General features: G+C 43.5%; 3 protein-coding genes and 1 non-coding gene across 4 annotated transcripts; 3 read left to right on the top strand and 1 right to left on the bottom strand.

Annotated features, from left to right (window-relative positions):
• The first annotated feature begins 1,457 nt into the window (after positions 1-1,457).
• On the top strand, positions 1,458-3,499 carry LOC115691292 (GDSL esterase/lipase 7-like). The gene is made up of 5 exons (XM_030617891.2): positions 1,458-1,839; positions 2,014-2,135; positions 2,482-2,730; positions 2,843-3,095; positions 3,194-3,499. The coding sequence occupies exons 1-5, from the start codon at positions 1,479-1,481 to the stop codon at positions 3,406-3,408; spliced, it is 1,200 nt and encodes a 399-aa protein (XP_030473751.2). The 5' UTR covers positions 1,458-1,478; the 3' UTR covers positions 3,409-3,499.
• A 4,073-nt stretch (positions 3,500-7,572) lies between these two features.
• Positions 7,573-8,612, top strand: LOC115691275 (glycine-rich RNA-binding protein 7). Its single transcript, XM_030617873.2, has 2 exons — positions 7,573-7,755; positions 8,050-8,612. The coding sequence occupies exons 1-2, from the start codon at positions 7,642-7,644 to the stop codon at positions 8,416-8,418; spliced, it is 483 nt and encodes a 160-aa protein (XP_030473733.1). The 5' UTR covers positions 7,573-7,641; the 3' UTR covers positions 8,419-8,612.
• Positions 8,613-8,869: 257 nt separating this feature from the next.
• On the top strand, positions 8,870-9,021 carry LOC115691298 (small nucleolar RNA snoR137). Its single transcript, XR_004006965.1, has one exon. It is a non-coding gene; the product is annotated as a small nucleolar RNA snoR137 (small nucleolar RNA).
• A 3,288-nt stretch (positions 9,022-12,309) lies between these two features.
• LOC115691273 (uncharacterized) lies at positions 12,310-13,233 on the bottom strand. Its single transcript, XM_030617871.2, has one exon. The coding sequence runs from the start codon at positions 13,070-13,072 to the stop codon at positions 12,437-12,439; it is 636 nt and encodes a 211-aa protein (XP_030473731.2). The 5' UTR covers positions 13,073-13,233; the 3' UTR covers positions 12,310-12,436.
• Between the last annotated feature and the right edge of the window lie 2,218 nt (positions 13,234-15,451).

Raw genomic sequence — 15,451 nt, 5'->3', positions numbered from 1 at the left:
AAGGCGCCATCACCACACGACTCGCAAGCAAGTCATTACTAGAGTTGCACGGCACGATCCCATGCCAGATCTGACAGGGGTTACGCGAACCCAGGCAAGATCTGACCAGCATCCCATTACCCCCGACTGGACCTTATCGGTGTCGCGTGACCCCCGAGCTTTCATGAAGTGGGAGTAGGTAGACACTTTAGTCAATCTACCAATCTTAATGTATCAAGATGGCTTCCCCTTTGGCCGTAACGATCAAAACCTTAAAAGATTTAATCATCTGGTTGGCACAAACTATGGAGATGTTGGATCATGCGGCGGGTGTGTACAACTCCCCCACCATTTTCTCCATTGCATTAGCGACCATTTCGTTCTAGGCCTTTGGAAATGATAAGCTTGATCTGAACAATCCGCGAGCAACATCCACTCGGGTATAACGGCCTAATATCCTAAAAAATCCCTAATTTTAGGTTCGGTCTTAAATCTACTCCAAACTTTTTTTTGTGCCATTAAAAATCCTTCATTTTAAGTCCAGGCCCAATCTATCCTAAACTTTTTTTGTCTCATAAAAAACCATCACTTTTTACTCGAATTCCAAATCTGCTCTCGTTAATCCTCCATCCAAAATTGTTCTTGGCAATCAAGAGACGAAAAACTCCCGAGCGCTACTTGTTCGAAAACTGAAAAACGACATCAAATGGACTCCCCAAATTTAGGCACGACATTAAGCTCCTCTACGCGAACATCCCCAGTTAGAATAACACCCGAATAATTTCTCCCGAAATCGATAGTTATGGTTGGTCAATTATGACGCATGTACTCTTGTTCCGACCCCACCTTTTAGGGCTATTGCTTACAGCTTACGCTCCGGAAAGTCATCCGCAACTGCGTCCACATCGACATCTCAAATGCCATCTTTCGCAGCAATAGTGATTCCATTGTTAAGGCGTATTAGAGTCAAAGTCGTAGTAGCTAGTATATGTCTCCCCATGTAAATTGCTTTTACAACTAAGCATCTATAATTTAAAGCCAAAAGCGTCATTTGTCTCGCTTTATAAATGTTCCATAACTTGCACCATCACCCTCGCATGAAAATAAAAAAATAAAAAAAGTACCCACTGCTTTCTCCTTAATCAATTGTAACCATCTGATTCACCGGGGTCGAGATCTCTCGGCGGCGGCCACCGGGGAGGGCCGCTGCGGCCTGAGCAAGGACCGACCGGCGACCCTCCCCGACCGCAGGCAAGGATCGTTTGATGTGGTGCTGGTGAGTTGGGGAGAGAGCGAGAGCATCGTTTGGAATTTGGAATTTTGAGAGTTTTGAAGTTACGAGTGTCTTTAGCTGTTCTTAGTTACAGAGAATGAAATCCAGAGAAGGAAAAATTCACCGTATTAGGGAACGAATCCCCACGTCCTTCAATTTTTTATCCCTCAAATTAACATCCCTTTTTTACTGCAACCATGTCGAACAATATAAGCATGCGTATCGGATGATTGATCAAACGAGAGAGGTAGAGGCCGAAATGAAAGCTCCTGAAGATGCGATTGGCGAAGGGCATGGATTTCGATCGTATCCCAAGGTGCGCCGAACACTTGATAGGATTAGATTGGTCTCTACATTTTCCGCGTTTCTGCTCGCGGCGATTCGGCTTCAGACGCGAGTGGCGTGCTCGCCATCTCCTGGCCCGCTCGCGCCGGCCTTGTACGTTTTCGGGGATTCGCTGGTCGACAACGGCAACAACAACAAGTTCCCCACCCTTGCCAAGGCCAATTATCTCCCTTACGGAGACGACTTCTCGGGCGGCGTCACCGGGCGATTCACCAACGGGAGGACCGTCCCCGACTGCCTCGGTACGTATCGGAATCCCAAGCTGCGATTCTCGGCTTCGAACGCTTTTCTCTCCTTAATTACGAACCAGACATCATCGTGACCATATTGATCGCTCGGAACTGGTTTGGATTTGCAATTTTTTTGATCCTTGCTTCTTATCAACATGTTCTCATTGATCTTTCTTGATTTATTAGCTGAATTGCTGGGGCTGCCGTATCCTCCAATGTACAGGAGTTTTAAGGAATCAGCAGTGACCACCGGACTGAATTTCGCGTCCGGGGGATGCGGCATCCTCCCTGAAACGGGAAACTTCGCGGTACGAGCTCCTTACCATCCACTCCCTTTTCTATTGCTAACTTGCTTCTACTTATGTTTGTGTCCGACGCACGTCTATTTGGGGGCTTGTGCTAAGCGATATTTGGAGTGCTCGTTGACCAAGTAAACGGCGCGAAATCCGGATTGGGAACCGGTCTCGAAATCAAAATGTCATCGTGCGTGCCGTGCATGAAATGATATCGAGCTCTGAGAACCCTGATCGTGTGAAATGCGCGTGAAGTTTCGCATGGACACGACAAGAAAAGAGAAGAGAAAATACCGTCGCGAAAACCAGCTTTGGATTGAGCTTTGGGAACGCATCATATATGGGAGCTGTTTTTTGGCAGGGCAAGTGTCTTAGCTTGGAGGAGCAAGTGAGGTTGTTCGAGAGCGCCGCCGTCAATGATCTACCGAGACTCTTCAAGAGCTCCGATGAGTTCTCCGGCTACTTGGCCAAGTCGATCTTGACCATCTTTATCGGCAACAACGACTACATCCTCAACTACCTCAACCCGTTGATCTACAACACGAGCAGAACTTACGAGCCTCAGCCATTCGCGAAGCTCCTCGTCGCTACGCTCTCTCCGCATCTAGAGGTACTATCGGAACACGAACAATTATACATTGTTTTTATCATATCGCGCATATTGAAGACGGGATTCGGTAATCGACCGCCGATTTCGATTTGAAGAAGCCACGGATGTGCAGAGGTTGTATAATAGGGGAGCAAGAAAGTTTGTTGTCTTCGAGATTGGCCCGATCGGGTGCATCCCAACGATCGCGAAGGGATCGAAGCACGAGGGAGTATGTGACGAAGGATCGAACCTACTAGTTTCCTACTTCAATCAAATGCTTCAACCGATGCTAGAGAACATGACAACCAGTCTCGCGGGATCAATGTTCGTTCTCGGTAGAGCGAATTCGCTTTGCTACGATGCAATACTCAATCCCTCCAACTATGGTACGGACTCAAACTCGTGTGAATCGAGAAAAGGGCTTGCCGTGATTAAGATTACATTCATCTATCCCTAACCGAGATTAAGCTCGTGTTTGAAACAGGATTGACGGACTCGAGAAACGCTTGCTGTACAACGTGGATAAACGGAACTTTGCCGTGCGTCCCGTTGCTAACCCCGTGCCCCGATGCTGATAAACACTTCTTTTGGGACGGATATCATCCGACCGACGTGGTTTCCTCGTTCTCGGCTTCTCGGTGTTTCAACGACACAAATGTCTGTTCTCCGGTCAGCATACAAGATCTCGTGCAGATATGATCGTCTCATTTAATTAGTCATATCTGAGGCTGCTTATCACCTTGGGTTATCATCATTGATCAGAGGTCGTCTCTAGCGTACTATTTCGTCGATTTAGGCCGCGTTTGATCGGTCACTCTGAAAAGGATAGAATATGAGATCCATAAATCTTGTTATATCTTATCCGCTGTTTGGTGAATCATAATAATAAAGTCAAATATTTTCTTATCCTATCATGTCTATTATTTGGTATGATCAGCATATTAGTGTAAACGAACTTGAAAATGCACAAACGAATATGGTAAGATTCTTTTTACTATTCATTGCAATCGATCTATAATTATTATATGATCTAAATCTTAAATAGCAAAAGAGCTCATTGCACGTTATAGAGCCATAAGTTTGACTGCGACGTCAATAAATGTAAACAAGCTATAGTAATACCGACGGCTTAGATCAACCAGCAAATGCCAAATCCAGTAAGAGAGTGAAAACATGACCACCTAGCTTCATGATTTTGAAAAGTATAGTTATTTCGACTCTCTCGCCTATTTAGTTTTTATTTGCTTATTTTATTATTTTCCCTCTCTGTTTTTTATTTCTTTTCTCTTATTATTTCTTTTTTATTCCCTTACATCATTCCATTATAAAAATTTTATTATAAATTAAATATACTAATATACCTGAAATACTAATATACCTAGATATGTAATAAATATAAATATTAGATATATACACGGTTTATATAATAGAATAGAAAGAAATTCAATTATATAAATAACAATAGAAATAGATATAAATGAAAATTTGTCATTTAATTTGAGAAGTTTGCTATTCAAGAAAAATAGTTTTTTGTACAACGGATATAAGAAATTCTATCCAAGTTGATCTCACATACTGCATGAGATATTTTTATCCGGGTTATATGCCTCTTATATCCGACTTTATCCTATATTGGGCAGGAACCAAACACGGGATATGATTAAATTTCATCCTACCCAATTTTTTTATCCGAACTACCAAACGCAGTCTTAATGTAATTTTGCTGATGCAATCAAAAAATCAGACTGAACAAGCCAACTAAATTGAATATTTTGACCGTAAAGTACAAGTTAGAACCATAATTTCTTGAATAATCCATTCAAATGTAAAGTCACCATTCATCTTTTCAAATTGGATTCGTCAATTTATCATGGCTTTTCGTCATTCTTTTGTTAATTGTTTTAATATGTTTTGCAAGTTCCGTATTGATCTCGCTCGATATCCGTAACATTCAAACACGTCGAGCGAGAGTATCGCGAATCGATCATTTAAAGATTTTTCTCTGATTTGTTTTTCGATACACAAGCCCTTTAAGATATTGGAGTTTTGTTTGAAGATGCAGATCGTAGATTTCCAAAAACGGACAGATGCGAATCGGTATGGACCCGAGATTTTTTAAGATTTCCTTTCTTATTATAATGTTTGGCTAGCTTTTTCCTCGCGAACCCTTTATATTTTGGACCGACTAAGAAAAAAAAATGGAAAGTGGAAGGAAAAGATGGAGGAATCACTTTGAGCCCCACCATTAATTTTCCATCCCAATAATGGGAGGAAATATTAAAAAAAAAAAAGAAGAAGGAAATTAAACTTTGGCGTTTTTTTCTCGATTTCCTCCCTTCATCTTGTTATGTACACAAATAAGATAAACGGAAACTTTAGACAAAGTGCATATCCCAAACAAGTCGGAGAAATTACGGTTTCCTCCCTGCTCAGTTTCGAAAATTGGAGAGGCCTTCAGGCTTCTCACTCTCGAGACGGGAAGAGAAAAGCCTTACTCCTATACAGGGGCAGTCCTGTGATCCATCGGCTGTCGTAAAGTACCGTAATTCTTCTACAAGAAAAATAAAGTCTCGACGCACAAAATCTTTTAAACTTTACTGCCAATTATCGGGATTTATTATTATAATTATTTTTGTTCCAAAGGGCATCTAATGTAAGGGTTTAGACCAAACATCATTTGGAAATAACACCTCACTATGTATAAATATAATATCATCAAGTGCAAGTGGGGAGACAAAAGGGGGAGCTCCTCGCAAACCCCCGCGCGGCGCGCTTTTTCTTACACGACGGAAGGTAAGGGGTAGTAGCACGAGGGGCACGTACGTAATTGCGCCGTTCAGATATTTTCCCCCCCGCGGTGGCTTGAATTTAAAAATATTTTTCACCGGGGGGGGACCACCACCACCATCGCAGCGGTCACGTGACCCCCGGGGCCCACCCGATCCCCCCACTGGCCCCTTCCCCGGGGTCTCCTCTGGTTCGGTTACTCTCTTAACCACGGTTAGCGTGGACGCCTGGTCAACTCGGCCGCCGCCTCGTTCCTCTCTCGCTAACTCGTAATCCAGGGTTAGGGACAAGCCGAGCCGAGCCGAGCCGAGCCAGGGGTGCCGCTCCGGTCGGCTCCGGACACGTGTCGCGTTCTCAATGGCGCACGGGAGCGCGATGACATCGCGGTCCTGGAACCAGCGAGTGACAAGCCTCCTTTCCTCCGTGCGTTTTCTTTTCTTTTCTTCTTCTGCTTTTGTTTTTTAAGCGAGAGATTAGTGAGATAAACTCATTCCGAATTCGATAGAGGAGACGTGAAACAAATTAAATTGTAATCGAGAGATTGCCGAGTTTAGTTCTTTAACCACCATGTCGATCGCCTTTAGCGGCGGACCCTCAATTGAGAAAAGACGTGACCTACATATCGCGCGTTCTTTATACAGTTACGATCAATTATACCTGTCACTTTGACGATTATTAGTGAATTTTAGGACATGAGGTAGGTCGTCAAAAGAATGTCAATTCGCTTTTGAAATGAGAATAGATCTGTTATGAAAGCATGTACCCATTCGCACTAATTCGAAAACCTCAGGCGGGTCATCAAATGCGATGCAATATTTCAATCTCGAATGTCAAAAAAAAAAAATGCCATTATATACCGATGTTATCGTCGTGGCAAGCTCTAATGATATGTTAAAGACAAAACTAACGGTAACATATTTAGAACGATCAAGATAATTGTCAAGAAAGTATCCTACATTCTTATGTCACTTGCTAAAATCTAATTTGAATCTCTCTCGTAATGCTTGCACTAATCTTACGAGTGAGAAGAAATCTATCTTACGTATCATTAACGATAAATCCCTCGGCAACTGACTCAACTTGTTGATCGACGTGATGATGGACCGTCATAAGTTATTATTCGATGAGGTGCCGAGGTATTAAAGGAAGAAATTTATCCAATGTACTTTCTCCAAATCTGTCTATTAGTAAAATAAAAAAAAAAAAGGTCCATGCCACATCAAATCCACCCAGTTCCGATTGTTTCTAAAAACTTTCATAACTAACTCTCTATAATCGTCCTTTTCCAAATTTAGAAAACGTCTTCCCTTGTTCTCGTTTTTCCTTTAATTTCATAGGCACATTTTGGTAAATTCCCCATTAAGTTGTTTTTCTATTTTTGGCAAGCCAGCACATTTACTTTCTTATGGCAAGTAAGATTTACTTTCTTATGGCAAGTATTCGGTCCGATTCAACTCGGCAATCAGGCTGAACGGTTCAGGGCCGGTTCCTGCGGGTACCAGTCCAATTCCCGGTTTCGAATTTTCTAAACTAACCTTGACCGGTCCAATTCTACTCGGGAATCGCTCGGGTCGAATCGCGCCGAACCGGGACTAACTCCAGGCGAATTTCACGGCGCGTGCATCGAGACGAGAATCGGGTCATGTTAACTTTCGAACATCCTTAATACGTAATGTATGTAACGTATCATCAATAATTTGTCATGCCCTTTCAAGAAATATTAAAAAAAGAATGAAACCCCCCAAAAAGAAAAAAAGGAATCGGCCGATTGCCGGGTCGATCCTAGTACCGGCTCGGACCAGCAGGGCCGGTTCCCGTTTCCAAAAACCGGGTATCGATCTTGACAGGATAAGTTCCAGGCCCGACCCTTATCCACGTCGGAACTGATCGCTCTCGAGATCTCACTCATCCCTAGACCCGACTATTCATTCATCCACATCCAAACAAACCACAGGAAGCTAACCATGGTTAGCATACAAACCCCACGATGCGCAGTGCGCACCCCTCCGCCTCGTCCGCTATAAATACCAGCCCTCCCCTCCTCCAAAAATCTCATTGCTAGCCCCCGGTGGTAACCCTAGAAACCGCTGCTCTTCGTTTCTCTCGCTCTCTCTCTCTTAGAGTTCTTCTTCGTTTTGTTTCTCAATGGCTTCAGCAGAGGTTGAGTTCAGGTGCTTCGTCGGCGGTCTCGCGTGGGCCACCGACGACCAGTCCCTCGAGAGGGCGTTCAGCCAGTTTGGCGACATCCTCGACTCGAAGGTCCGTTTGTCGCAGCAGGAGATCCAGATCTGACCGCGATCCGAATCGATTCCCGATCCGATCTGATCTGATCCTGATCTGTTTGTGTTACTTGATCCTATGCTCTCTGCCCTTACTACTCTTGAAAAAATTTTTGTTACTGTGGCTCGAATCGGTACGTCCATCTTCATCTTCTTCACCAGAGACGGAAGATCGATCGATAGCGCAGCTTTCTCTTCCGACGCGTTCTTTGGCCCCCGGATCTGACCTGTTTGCTTTGCCTTGCTTTCTCTTTCTTTGTCTGTTCTTTTCCAGATCATCAACGATCGCGAGACCGGGAGGTCCCGCGGCTTCGGATTCGTCACCTTCAGCAACGAGAAGGCGATGAGGGACGCGATCGAGGGCATGAACGGCCAGAACCTCGACGGCAGGAACATCACCGTCAACGAGGCCCAGTCCCGCTCCGGCGGCGGAGGGGGCGGAGGCTTCAGCCGCGGAGGAGGCGGCGGGTACGGAGGCGGCCGCCGTGAGGGAGGCGGGGGCTACAGCCGCAGTGGTGGAGGCGGCGGCTACGGAGGCGGCGGCGGCTACGGAGGCAGCCGCGACCGCGGCGACGGCGGGTACGGTGGTGGATCCAGGTACTCCAGGGGCGGCGGCGACTCCGGCGGCGACTGGAGGAACTGAGTCTGTCGGTGCTGCTTTGAATTTCTCTTTCAAGTTCGCGTTTGTGATGTGAGGGCTTTGGTGGATCCGGTCCCGGTGTCGTCGTGGTTTATGGTTATGGTGATGTTATGGTTTCGTGTTCGGTTTCTCTGCTTTTTTGATCGATGTTGCGAATAGGAATCAAAGAAATGAAGGATAGATCTTCTTCGTTCTCAGCACTAATCTTCCCTTGTTTTGATGCTCTGCCTGTGTTCTTTTTAGATGCGTGAGTATTTTGGGTCGCTTTCGATAGGCGTTGCGTCTCTCTGTGTATCCTCAGTTGCTGAGAGGCGCGTCAACGGAAGCGTAAAGAAAATTTCAATACCAACCCCCAAGATCTTTACGATCTGCGACCTCGTTCATTCGATCGGGCGCCAGATCGTTTTTTGGGTTGGGATTGTGCCATTTTTGTTGCAATTTTTTTGAAGGTGCGGTTGCTTCCTAATGGTGAACTCCCTGTAAATCAAAGATGAGGGATGTTTCAAGTTTCCGAAGCATAGATCAAACGAGTTCTCAATCAGTGTTAAACAGCGCCAGCGTGTTGTTTCGTGTTGCGCTGGGTGCTACCTGTCTGCTGATACATATGATTTGACCTCTCTGATTCCGAGAGGTTTCCTTTTTTTAAAATATCCGGAATCGTTTTCTTGCGATGCGATCTATGTCACTTTCAAGAGGGCGTGTACCAATTCTCCACGGGACGATGCGATGAGGATGAAATTCTTTCGTTGTGGTGACAAGCGAACAACCAATACCTTAGGAAGTGATTTCTTTGTAAAAGTGGGTCCAAACTATTGAATACGGCCGAACTTAGGCCGTCTCTCGACGACCTCCCAAGTGAAGGTACTAGGCATTCCGCCGGGTAGTGCTTAACAAAACTTATACTATTTGAATAGGTGATAGACCTTTGAAATGATGCAACCCTTGAGACCATTTGAAAGGGATTACAAGTTGTCTATACACACTTGAAATATTCTCTTACATCGATCGAACCGGCGCTCTCTCAGAATATACACTCGGATCACACAACATTTTTCCTAAAAGCATAAACACGAGCAAAGTAAGAACATGTTTAGGAGCTTTTTAATCTCATCAACCGCCTTCATTTCTCGCTTTGATACACACTTATACATAGTCCTCCAATCCAAATGGGTCAAAAGTAAACCATTGCATAGGCTGGCCATAGCTCAGATTGTCTTTTCTCTGCTGTTAATAGATGGACTTTGTCCAAAATACATAAAACCTTTCGCGCGACAATTCCTCTGCTTGGACAAAAATGGCAAACCCTATTTCTGACTTTTCCAGAATGTCTCTATGGATTCCGAAGGTCTAAAATTGGTTAAAACTTAGCAATTTAATCCTAAACTTATACACGAAATTCCAATATAGTCATTGAATCAATTCCTATCATAAACTGTTAAAGTGGCGATCCATGTAAAGACATTGTTTCGAGTAAAAATTGTGACATTGTTTCGAGTAAAAATTGTCCATGTCGGCACACCACGTACGACGACTGGCGATAATTGGATGTCACATTAGCAATTCCCGGTAGCAAATAGCCGGAAGTACTGCACAAAAATTTCGCGGAAATGTTTCGGACTACATAGGCAAAATTAAAATGTTTAGAACTGAATTAGCTTCCGTTCAACAGATCGAAGATTGATTTGATAATTATCACCAAAGCGCCAATTTGAATTTGAATCAAACTAATTTAGAGTTGGGGTATTCGTTCCTAGATACATGGAGTTGTATCCACTCCGTCTGTAGCGTGAACTTCCTCTCCAACGCGGTCCGTCCAGACTTTGCGATTTCACCCAATTCCAATCCGTTCACCTTCTGCACTTAGGTCCTTCTATTATATTGATGTCAATGTTATCCAAGTTGCTCTCTCCGTTGCCACCTTCGCATCATACTTGGGTGTATAACCACGAATTTGGGATTGAAACCTCTCATTCGTAACCTCATGTTAGTCTAATCGAGGAGATAGGGAAGGAGAGAGCCAGGATTTCCGGTGGGCGAGATTAATTGGCTATATGTCCTAAGGTTAGGCTAGGGTTTTCGATAAAATAATTAATATCCTGATCAAAAGTCGAATGCTCGTGCCGGTACGATCATATTCTTGACCCTCATATTGTATCGAAAAGGCAATATCTTCATCAAAGTCAATTTCTTAAGCCGGTAGATTTTACGTTCTTGATTCTCATACGTGTGTGGATTCTCAAATGTTCATCATAAGCCTAGCTAGTACATCTAAAGTAGAGAAAAGAGTAAAGATGGTATGGAAAAATATATGAAAATGGCGATGACAATCGGGAAAAAATCGTAAATAACACCGATCCAACCCGAGCTAAACCTTGTCAATAGTTAACAGGGCCTGTTACCAATATATATTTGTTCTATCATTTATATATCGCGAGTTTCGATCTTTCTATCACTTACACGCATCAAATTTAAGCTTTTGGAGTAACCCGGCATACTAATTACTAAGTATATAATCTTCCGATCTTCGACGTGAGCTCTACACTAAATGGTTGTGTAGAGGCCCCATCTTTACCAACTGAGAGAATCGATTAGAGCTGTGTTAAAGATGATTTAACCGCAATTAAATCAAAATAAGGTGCCTGTAATTAATTAGTTAATCACTTTCTTTACCTCGTGTTTTTCTTTAGATGTTTAATGGAGATGGGGAAATTGATCAAGGCAGGGCGAGATTTATATTGGTGAAGGTTATGCTGATGTGCGTTGATCGGTTAGGTAATTATACTTTTACGTGATTTTTACATTTGACATGTATCGGAGCCCGTCCCCGTCGAGGTCTTATTCCTTAACTCTTACGAGATCGGATAGGTGCGTTTGTATCACGAACAATTACTATGTAATTTAGGGTTTCGCCCCGTCCTGCGGAGCTTATGTGGGGGCCTTTGGGCCTCGATCAAACATAGAGTGATTAACCTAAGATGATGCACAAAAATCAGAAGTATTTAGCTGTGGTAATGAGGATGTTTGGCTGAGGTCCAGCCATGCAAGCTCAATCCCGATAAGTCTTTCTGTACTGGGCTATCTTATCAACTCAAGCCCACCTAATCCAGATCTGGAGTTCAACTGTACGTCATTTCACATGATAGAAGATCGCCTTTCCTTTCTTTCTTTTTTCTTCCTGAACGACCCAAGGGCTTAGCTGAATTTCGCTCAGTCCACGGATACCGTAGAATCGCCAATTCCTTGATCCAATATTAGGGAAAATTGTCTAAAAAGTCGTAAACCTATTGCACTTTTGCCAATTCAATCACAACCTTTTTAATTATGTCAATTGAGTCCTAGACATTTTCATAATTTTCCAATTGAGTCCATCCGGCTAATTTTAACCGAAAATCGCTGATGTGGACGAGGGTGTCCTAGCCCTCGCTCAGGGCGGGTCGCCCAGGGTCGGCGAGGGCCGCGACCCCCTCGCTCCGGTCCTCGTTGGCCACAGCCCTTGCCCAGAGCCGATGAGGGCCGTGACGCCCTCACCCAGTGTCAGCGAGGGTCGCCGGCCTGAATCCAAAAAAAAATTATAAAAAATTTCAAAAAACATTAAAATATCATTAAAAAATGTCTACTTCAATGTCGATTGTGCCACGTAGGACGGCCGGCGTCCACGTCAGCGATTTCCGATGGACTCAATTGGTAAAAGGCAAAATGGTTTATGACTCAATTAGCACAATCGAAATGTTGGAGACTGAATTGGCAAAAGAGCAACAAGCTTAGGACTTTTTGGGCAATTTTCCCTCCAGAATTACAACCAATCTTGTCAATTTGCCTTTGGTCCAACCATAAGACTCGATAATTATCCGGTATGCGCAAAACTAAAAACATTAAACGCGTGAGATCGACCTATAGCGTTCCGAAGCGCCTTCTATGCCCTTTGGTAAACCGGAAAGACTAAAATTTCAACTTGACAATAGACTATGAGCAGAACATCAAGTCAAGGAAGAAAAGGAAGTTTTGAGACCTACAGTTCCAACTAAATATCCACAAGGCCTTCGGTCTTAGAGGAACCACTCGTGCTGGCACTGCTCGGGAGGCTCCACTGGTCGGAGAACCCGCCGGATACCGGGCCGTTCCCGCACTTCACCACGGCTCTGATGCTCTCGATCAGCTCCTGCGTCCGGCTTTCCTGGGATAATATCTCGAGCAACTGCTCCGGGTAAATCACGAGCTTCACCTTCCAAACCCCGTTGTTGCTCTTGCCACTATCCCTAGCGAAGACCTCGGTGTACGACCTCTTCAACATGCCTTGGTAGTCCAGCGACATCCGGTACGGCGCGACGAGCGACGTCGGTATGCTATTGGACCGGACATGTCCTGCTCTCACGACCTCGTTACCTAACAACAATTTATGATCTCGCGTCTTGTCATCGTCTTCCTCGCCATCGTAGGGGAGCAAGTAGTATGATTCTCCTACCACCAGCTCCTCGTGAAGAGGGAGTGGGTTCCAGAAGAGGTCGTGCGCGCGGAAAATGCCGTGGCCCGGGAACTCGTCGGCTATGGACCGGACGGCGACCGGGGTACAAAACTCCATGATGCCCCCGTTGGGCGCCACCACCTTGACGATCTCTTGATGAGCCTCTCCTAAGCCTCCGAAGAGGCAATTCCCCATGTCGATCACTCAGTATATTGTCAAGAGGGAGACTATTGCAATGGTGTTCTTCTTTTCTCCTTGTGCGTGCATATACACTACGGTGTTTTTGGAGGGTGTTGAGACAGATGGGAAGAATTTCTGGAGGGAGTGGGAAAACAAAAGATGTCGTCGGTGGGATTCTTCTTTAAAGCTTCCTTGCTCTAACCTAGCCCACATAAATTAATAATTAATGAACTAATTGATTAATTAAAATTCATTAAAATTGGGCAAGAAAATCTCTAATAGGGCCAAAATTTTGTTAGACCATATATAATTCAATTCATGTGTTAATAATGGTACAAAATATTCTCCACTCACACTGTGGAAGTGGTCCAACTGTGCATGACATGAATGCGATGTTTTTTTTGTGGTAGTGACAAAGTGATGGTAGCATTGTTATAAATAACAATAATGGAGCACTAAAGTTTTCATATCTTGATTTAATAATGTGGGGCCTAAAATTATGGTGGGTCTAAAGACATTGGATTAAAGTACTTTGTGGAGGGGTCCAGTCAAAGACAATTGGACCAGTCAATGAATTGAGAAAACACCACTTTTCTCTTTTGTTCTTTAAGCAAACTTTGGTCTCTTTTGGAGGGGCTGTGGCATGGAAACTTGGGACACATCATGATGATTATCCCAACTTTAGATCTATCTTGTTCTTTAGGTTTGGTTCCAAGGTTACGTATATAACTTACAGAAAAGGAAAATAAGATTGCAGAATGATGAGAATCCAAAGCCATGCATATCACAATTCTCACACTGTTAATTTGAGTGCATAAGCGACGAATTTGAAAGCTTACATATTGATTATAGCATAAGCTCGACCTATTATTGTCGATTTAGTTTCTAACAATCATTTTTTTAATCCGCTGAATGACCACCTAATCAGTGAATGGTTAAGCGCTTGATTTGAATGCGGCAGATCTCGTTTCCAAATCACAACGTCGTCCGCTCCGAGTAACTTTAGGAAGCCACGCTCGCCGTCAAAGGGGCAAAGGTTTAGTCGACGACACTCGCGGATGGAGTGATTTACACGCGTTCATAAGGATTAATTGAACCGATTCAATTGCCCGTACCTTTATAATATAAGAAATTAGTAAGGTAAGGGTGCGTATGGCTCACGCAGATGATGACATGTATCGATACATAATCAAATGCCATGTGGTCGATTACATTAAAAGAAAAGTCCGAAAGAAAAGGGAACATAACATGGTCATGCCTCGGCTGGCTTGACCGAATCAATAGTGGGAAACTGCGTAAAATGTGGGATGGGGTCGCTTGATTGATACACTTTTGTGTCTCATTTAATGGAGGATCGATTGGCCTCTTTGCTTTGCTATAGTTCCCAGTATCACTGGAGAGAGATGCAGCTTTGGCTTATGTCATGAACTTGGACGAGTCGGCAAATATATAATAAGAACCAAGTGAAGAATCGTCCAAAAGGTCCAAAATCTTTTGTACGCCCATCAATTCAATCTTAATCTTTCTAATTTATGCAATGTAGTCCTAAAACTTTTGATAATTTTTCAATTTAATTCATCCAACTAATTTAGGGCGGAAATCACTAGCGTGGCAATCCAATAAGCATTGACCATCTTACGTAGCACGGCCGACGCTAATGAAGACGTTTTTAAAATTTTTTAAAATTTTCTAAATTTTTTCTATTTTTTCATTTTCTTTTCTTGCTTTTTGCTATTGTACTATTATTATTTTTCCTCTTACAATTGCTAGGGCCTCGGCAATGGCCAGCCTTCACCGACCTCAGCTGAGGACCGCGACACCCTCACCAAATCTGGGCAATGGGTGGCCTATGAGGGCCATGATGCCCTTGCTGGCCATCTTCGAGGCCCAATGACCGGTAGAGGAAAAAGATGAATTAGAATAGGAAAAAAAAATCAAAAAATTCAAAAAAAAATTGTAAAAAGCGTCTACATCAGCATTAGCCGTGCCACGTAAGACGACCAACAGTGACTAGACCGCCACGTCAACACCTAAATTGATTGATGGATTACATGGGAAAATCATTAAATTTTTTTGGATTACATTGACCAAATTGAAAAGAGTAACACAAGATTAGCAATCGTAAGTTTAGGACTTGTTGGACAATTTTCCCTTATAAGATGTGTAGAATCAAATAGGCCTCTTTGCTTTGCTATAGTTCTCAGTATCATTGGAGAGAGATGCAGCTTTGGCTTATGTCATGAACTTGGACGAGTCGGCAAATATATAATAAGAATCAAGATGGGAAGAATCGTCCAAAAAGTTCAAAATCTTTTGTACACCCATCAATTCAGTCTTAAACTTTCTAATTTGTGCAATGTAATCCAAAAGCTTTTGACAAATTTTCAATTTAAT

The sequence above is a fragment of the Syzygium oleosum genome, unplaced genomic scaffold (assembly GCF_021117445.2).
Source record: "Syzygium oleosum isolate NSW1041296 unplaced genomic scaffold, Sole_v2.1 Sole_v2.14, whole genome shotgun sequence".
NCBI classification, from domain to species: Eukaryota; Viridiplantae; Streptophyta; class Magnoliopsida; order Myrtales; family Myrtaceae; genus Syzygium; species Syzygium oleosum.
Note: the sequence above shows the minus strand (reverse complement) of the source record. Positions and strands in the feature narration are given on the sequence as shown.

Excerpts from the sequence above, each read along its gene's own strand:
- LOC115691292 (XM_030617891.2), top strand. The coding sequence starts at position 1,479 with ATGATTGATCAAACGAGAGAGGTAGAGGCCGAAATGAAAGCTCCTGAA. Across the intron at positions 1,840-2,013 it reads GACCGTCCCCGACTGCCTCG|CTGAATTGCTGGGGCTGCCG; the intron begins GTACGTATCGGA and ends TTGATTTATTAG. Across the intron at positions 3,096-3,193 it reads ACTCAATCCCTCCAACTATG|GATTGACGGACTCGAGAAAC; the intron begins GTACGGACTCAA and ends TGTTTGAAACAG.
- LOC115691275 (XM_030617873.2), top strand. The coding sequence starts at position 7,642 with ATGGCTTCAGCAGAGGTTGAGTTCAGGTGCTTCGTCGGCGGTCTCGCG. Across the intron at positions 7,756-8,049 it reads GCGACATCCTCGACTCGAAG|ATCATCAACGATCGCGAGAC; the intron begins GTCCGTTTGTCG and ends GTTCTTTTCCAG.
- LOC115691273 (XM_030617871.2), bottom strand. The coding sequence starts at position 13,072 with ATGGGGAATTGCCTCTTCGGAGGCTTAGGAGAGGCTCATCAAGAGATC.